The 6,000-nt window shown below is 43.4% G+C and overlaps 1 protein-coding gene across 2 annotated transcripts; it reads right to left on the bottom strand.

Annotated features, from left to right (window-relative positions):
- Positions 1 to 2,626: 2,626 nt before the first annotated feature.
- FOXI1 (forkhead box I1) lies at positions 2,627 to 4,784 on the bottom strand. 2 transcript variants are annotated; one of them, XM_021531892.3, is made up of 2 exons: positions 4,167 to 4,784; positions 2,627 to 3,180 (listed from the first exon to the last, which is right to left on the bottom strand). In XM_021531892.3, the coding sequence occupies exons 1-2, from the start codon at positions 4,738 to 4,740 to the stop codon at positions 2,627 to 2,629; spliced, it is 1,128 nt and encodes a 375-aa protein (XP_021387567.2). In that variant the 5' UTR covers positions 4,741 to 4,784. The 2 variants fall into 2 exon arrangements, with proteins under 2 accessions (XP_021387567.2, XP_077642886.1); XM_077786760.1 differs by having other exon boundaries at positions 2,627 to 2,901; positions 4,170 to 4,784.
- Positions 4,785 to 6,000: the final 1,216 nt, after the last annotated feature.

The following is a 6,000-nucleotide window of genomic DNA, read 5'->3' as shown; positions in this document are numbered from 1 at the left end:
GCAGTGCTGCTGCTCATACAAGAATAGTTGCTAAGTTTCCCTGCAGCTCTTCACTGATGTGCAGGAGCTCCAGGAATGCATTGACATGGCTGCTTACCAAAACCAGTTCTCTCTGCAAAACACAAATGAAAATTTTTTTCATTACAAAGTAGTTCTGTTTGGAGGAGAAATAGGATTACAGTGCATGCAATTATCTTTGCACCCCTCCTTGAAGAGCAGCTCCTCCAGCTGAGCTGATGTGCCAAGGCAGCTCAGTGGCTGCAGGGGAACCAATTCCTTGGTGCTCAGGGAAGCCACTGGAGAACAAACCTTTGTCAGCTGGAATTCTGGCAGCACTTGCTCAGCATACAGAAGCCAAACATGGTATTGGGTTGACAGCATCTGGGAAGCAATGAGGCATGAGCTTGTTTTTATGCACAGCTCTATGGAGTTCCTGTTATTATCTGGGATTGGGCACTACGAGAGTCAAACAAAGTGCTGAGTAACAAAGGAGTTGCTTTTTACTCTTAGCTGTCACTTAGCAATGTCATTCTTCTTACTTGATCTTCCACACCTCCCCCCCCCCCCCCCCCCCCCCCCACTTTTGGTTTCTAAATTCATAAAGGAATATTTTCCACTTCAGCCCTAAAGAAAACAGCTCCTCTGATTTTGTGAATCATATATTCTACAGGAACTGTATTTCTGGGCACTTTGTGGCATGTCTGCTGAATCCAAGGCATAAGCAAAGTGACTGAAGACATTTCTCAGTTCTAACATGAGCAGATTTCTATGACAAATGCTGCCACTGCAGATTTGCAGGGAATCTTGCAGCCCACCCAGCAGGCTGAGATTCTGCAAGGGTTGGAAGATTCTAAGGGCAGGAGTTACAGCTCAGGCCTCAGCATGTGCCTGACTTGAGAGAAACTTACAGTGATGGCACAAGGACACCACCAGAAGGGCATTTTCTTTTTTTATTGAACAAAGGTTTTAGTAGTGTAGGTAGGCGTTAACTCCCAAGTGTTAATTTATTATAGTGGATTTAAAACTAGGAAAAGCCAGAACAACCTTGATAGTGGAAAACTCGAAACAGAAAAGAAATTTAATAATAAATAAGAATGCAGGAAAATTGCAGCCATGTTGGCTAATTGACAGGTGGAAACAGTCTGCTTTCTGAAATTTAAATGATTGGCAGCACTTTACTCCAGCAGGGAAACTCCAAGGCTGATTTTTATTCAGTGATAGTGTTTTGCATAATAGCCAGTTATATTTTCCAGGTATGCAAATGCTGATGGCCTGGACATGTCATCTCAGCATCTGACCTTCTGCTACCCCTACCCTGCTCTTCCTCACGCAAATTGCTCAAGTCACACAGGTAAGGAGACTTTTAAAGGCTTAAGTAGTGCAGTACAAACAAACACAAGTACACACTCTTCTATACAAATGCTTTATTAAAAATTCTTCTGGGGTTATCCATTTTGAGATATTACTCTACATGAATGTGGAACTCGAGTCAAGTCTTTGTTTAAAAAAACTTCATCTATATTTTGAAATGTTTGTTACTACAGTAGAGGGTAAGAAAAATAAGAATTATTTCTAATATTTACACAAGGACAAACAGCATGGACTTTTACAAAATGAAAAAAATACAGTACAGAGACTTTTTACAATATCTGCAGTTGATACTCTGAAAGATCCAGCCTTTGAAACTGAAATCCAGAGACAGTTAAACTTCTTACCTCTGTTTTCTTCTTCCCTCACCTCCCACCCCAGTATTCAAACCCTTTATTCAGTAGAAATAATTCACATAGAAAGTTAAGATATAACAAATGTGTTTTCTTCTTAGAAAAAAACATGTCTTAAACATATATATTTATATATTTAGGACAGATCCTGTTTCCCTTATGTGACTAGATTTACATGTATAAGGAATAAAATTGACCCTGTAATTAGAATTGAAAACACAAAGATCCAACAGCAGAAGACAATTCCAGTGTATTTTATTATGCTTCTTGCAGCTTCAAAATCCCTGTTGTGTCCATGGTGATGTCAGTTTGCTGCACAGCCACATTCCCCCTGGGACTGGAAGGGGGTCAAGCTTTGGACAAGGTCTGCACTGGCATGAGAGAAAGCCAAAGGCAGCACTCACCATTCAAGTGTTGGTAGTTAGTCACTATACATTGGTTTTTATTATGGATCCTGCAGTGTTCAGGAGAGCTTTGGCCAAATAAGAATTTGCTGAGCATTTAGTACAAGCAGCCTGTAGCTGAAGACAGGATATTCAGAGGTACTACCACATTTCTGTTATCATTTTAAAAACACAGCAATGTAAATGCCACGCCAGAAAGAGCCTCCTGCCTAAGGCAAACTGTAACTTCTCAAGGACTTCTGTAGAGGATCCTGCCTGGCAGCTGTACAAGCAGTGTCTAAGGAGAACTTTTCACTATTCTTCCTCTTAGGATCCCTGATTTTCCACGTGTGGCTGCTGAATGTGGAGTGTTTGTGATTTCAGTATAATGGGTAAGAAGTTTGTGGCTGTCAGGAGGAGGATGCAGTGTGGCCCTAGAGACAAGAGGCTAACACTAATCACCTGCCCTTGGATCATTTCCTCTCATAAATAACTATCCTTTGGTGTCCTAAAATCCTTCATTTAAACCTCTGTCCCTTCCCTGGAGTACAGGGTGTTGTTTGTGCTGAGGCTGCTGTAAAAATGGGTGTTAAACTGGTTGAGCACCGAGTTGCTGTGGCCAAGGTGACTGGAAGGCATGGAGTTGGACCAGTCTCCCACACCATGGCTGGGAATACTGGAGAGTGGGGAGAAGGAGTTGAAGCCTACCATGTTCTGCCCCATTTTGTCAATGGGTTCAGAGCTAAGTCCCATGGGCCCGGAGCGGCTCCCCGAGCTGGAGCCGTGGACGTAGGCAGTCATGCTGGAGAGGAAGTTACTGAGGCACGGGCTGCCGGAGGAGGGAGGAGGAGATCCTTTCTCAGGTGAATTGTCAGTCCCAGGTGATGAGTTTTCCAAGATATCCTGATGCTCTGCAGCTTTGGGGCTGCCAGTCAGGGTACTGTCCTCAGATTTTTCAGATGCAAGAGCAGCAGCACTGGCCTCGATGTCAGACTTTCTCTTCCGCTTCCTGCGAAAGTTTCCATTGTCAAACATCTTCTCACAGTTTGGGTCCAGAGTCCAGTAATTCCCTTTTCCTGTCCAAGGAAACAAACCCACACTTTTAGTTTAAAAATATTCACACAAACAAACAAACAAACAAAAAGCATTCATTTAGGGCTTTACAGTGCTTCTCTCATTTGATAGAAACAGAACAATTGCATAAGCAACAAACACATATTTTTAGTCACTCAAAAGTACAAGTCTATTGAATTCAGAAAAAAGGTTTAAAGTTTGGTTTCTTCCCTTTAGTCCTGACTTTTCACACAGGCAAAAATACAAGTAGAGTCACTAAAAGGGCTTTTTGGTTTGTTTTCTTGGTGCAGAAAGCAGGTTCTCAGTATACAGCTGGTCTTCTGAATTTATGGAAGAGAGTATTCAAATCCCACACTGGGATTCCACTCCAGATTCAGAACTAGACATTTGGCCCTCTACTGCAGAATAATTTCAATGAGTTTTTAATAGTTTTGATGGTTCTTAACGGCTATTGATAGGAAACCAAGAATAAAGGAATATCTGACAGCCTACCAGCCAAGGGATAGGTAATGACAGAGGAAATTATTCCAAGGAAAACACTAATTGCAACAAACAAAATAAAAGCAGCCTGCTCTCCTCTTGAGAATGAATGCTGGCTCCCCAAAACCATTGGATTTCTTTGACCAATCCCCTTCCCTTTAATTCCCAGTTAAGTTTGACACAAGTCATGCATTACACCAGAAGGGTATTGATTGTGCCTTGCCCAGTTAAATGTTCCTGAGCATGCTGGGTCTCATGCTCAGCTCATTGATCCATTCTTAGGAAAACCCAGGGCAGGACAGAATTCCCTTCCCTGCAGAGATCTCACAGCAGCACTGATTCACACCTCAGCTGTGCACAGCTGCTTTCTAGTTCAGCCTTTTGAAAACAAAGTGCTACTGTGTCTATGTCCTATATCTGGGCTACTATGTCTCTTTACAGTGCACTAGGTATCTTAAAATGAATCAAGTTTAGTTAGAGGTGGGGGCAGAGGGGGAGAGGGCTATACCTGGATCATCTTCATCTCGAGGCACCTTCTTGAAGCAGTCGTTGAGAGACAAGTTGTGCCGTATGGAATTCTGCCAGCCAGCTTTGCTTTTGTTGTAGAATGGGAAGTTGTCAGCCACGTACTGGTAGATCTGGCTCAGAGTCAGCCTCTTGTCAGGTGCCCCATGGATGGCCATGGCAATGAGGGCAGAGTAGGAGTAAGGTGGTCTCACCAACTTCATGAGCTCCTCTTGGGACGGGAGGGGAAGCCAGCCCAGGTCGGTTCCTCCCAAGCCGTGCACGTTGGGCAGGAGCTGCCTCTGCATCCCGTACGACTGCGGGATGAAGGGGCTGGCGTTGGAGCCTGGCAGGTAGGGCGGGGGGGTGATGGAAGGTCCATTTAGCCAGAGGTAAGGATTGGGAGTGCTGCTGTAATCTGTCGTCTCAAAGGTGCTTGGTCGCTGGGGACTCGGGACGTTCTGCGGGTGGAAGAAGTTCTCGTAGTAGATATTCATCTCCGGAGGCTCTTGGCCGATATTTGGGAACTGTGGGCTGCAGCGTGGAGGGGAGTGCGACTGTGGGTCAAAGAAGCTCATGCTCTAACCCAGGCAGCTGGTGAGCTGTGACACACCTGTGCTAGTGCTCCTTTCCCGGGACAGGTGCATCACCTGTGCCCTTCCCCAGGTACTTATGCACCTGTAAATGTTTCAGCCTGTGCTGCAGGCTCCACCCCGCAGCCCTGAGTGGCTGCAGATGAGGACGATATCCTTTTTGGAATGCTGGCAGTCCCAGTCAGTCATTGATGTCACATCAACCAAATGTGAAAGTTACAACTGTTTGTCTTCTTAAATAAATGAAGGAATTTTCCACTAATGTGATGCACATGAAGAAAGCCTAGGGCTTCTTGAGTTAAAGCTCAGAGATCCTCCTCTTTCTACCTTTTACAGTGAAGTTTTAGCATTTCTTATTTTTTTCTTATTAAAGAAAAGCCATTTGGTGCTGCTATTAGTAACACCTCAGAATGAAAAAGCCATTGTCACTAGTCAATGAAACAGCAGAGATATATACTTAAAAAAAAAAAAAAAAAAAAAAAACAAAGAAGAAAAGAAAAAAGAAAAGAAAAGGTCAAACCTTTTCCTTTTGTAACTTTAATTGCAGACTTGCTTGTACTTCCCCCTAGGCAATCACAGTACTACAGGCAAATTCTGGGCTGGTTACTCACGTGAGTAATCTTACTGATATAAATGGAATTAACTCCCTAAAGTAAGGATTAATCTTGTGAGGAAAACATTTCAAGCTTAATAATCAAACCTTTCTTTAGAGCTTAAATTGGTGAACTGAGATGGGAAATCATTGTTTTGCTTCTTCTTTGCTGCAGGATTGGTGCAGAGAGTTCATAAAACCTCTCAGCACAACTACCAAACAGGAAAGCAGCAACAGTGTTCAGCATAGCTCTTTTTAGCCAAGTTCCAATAACTTCATCTGTAACTATACAGACAAGAGCTCATTCCTTAAAATTAAGTAATAAGGAAAAACCTGTAGCCCTTTTATGATCTGGACAAATCCTTAGTGCTTTGCATGGCACACTGCAAGTTTGATGGAGGAAAGGGCAGAGTTGGAATCTCACCACCCCTGTCTCAGGATGGCAGCTCTTCACTGCATGAACTCCTGCACTGGAGCTAGAGCAGAGCTGCAGTTCCCCTCACAATCATAACTGCATATTCTTCTCGTGATTAAGCACACATCTCATAAAACTTGCCTCAGTCTTACTACCCGTGCAATTAAAGAAGGTCATGCTATGACAGGGCCTTTCACATAGCTCTTGTCTTGTCTGCAGAAACAAATTTTGACCCATG

The sequence above is a fragment of the Lonchura striata genome, chromosome 15 (assembly GCF_046129695.1).
Source record: "Lonchura striata isolate bLonStr1 chromosome 15, bLonStr1.mat, whole genome shotgun sequence".
In the NCBI taxonomy this organism is placed as follows: domain Eukaryota; kingdom Metazoa; phylum Chordata; class Aves; order Passeriformes; family Estrildidae; genus Lonchura; species Lonchura striata.
The sequence above is the reverse complement of the archived record's forward strand: the minus strand, read 5'-3'. Positions and strand labels throughout refer to the sequence as shown.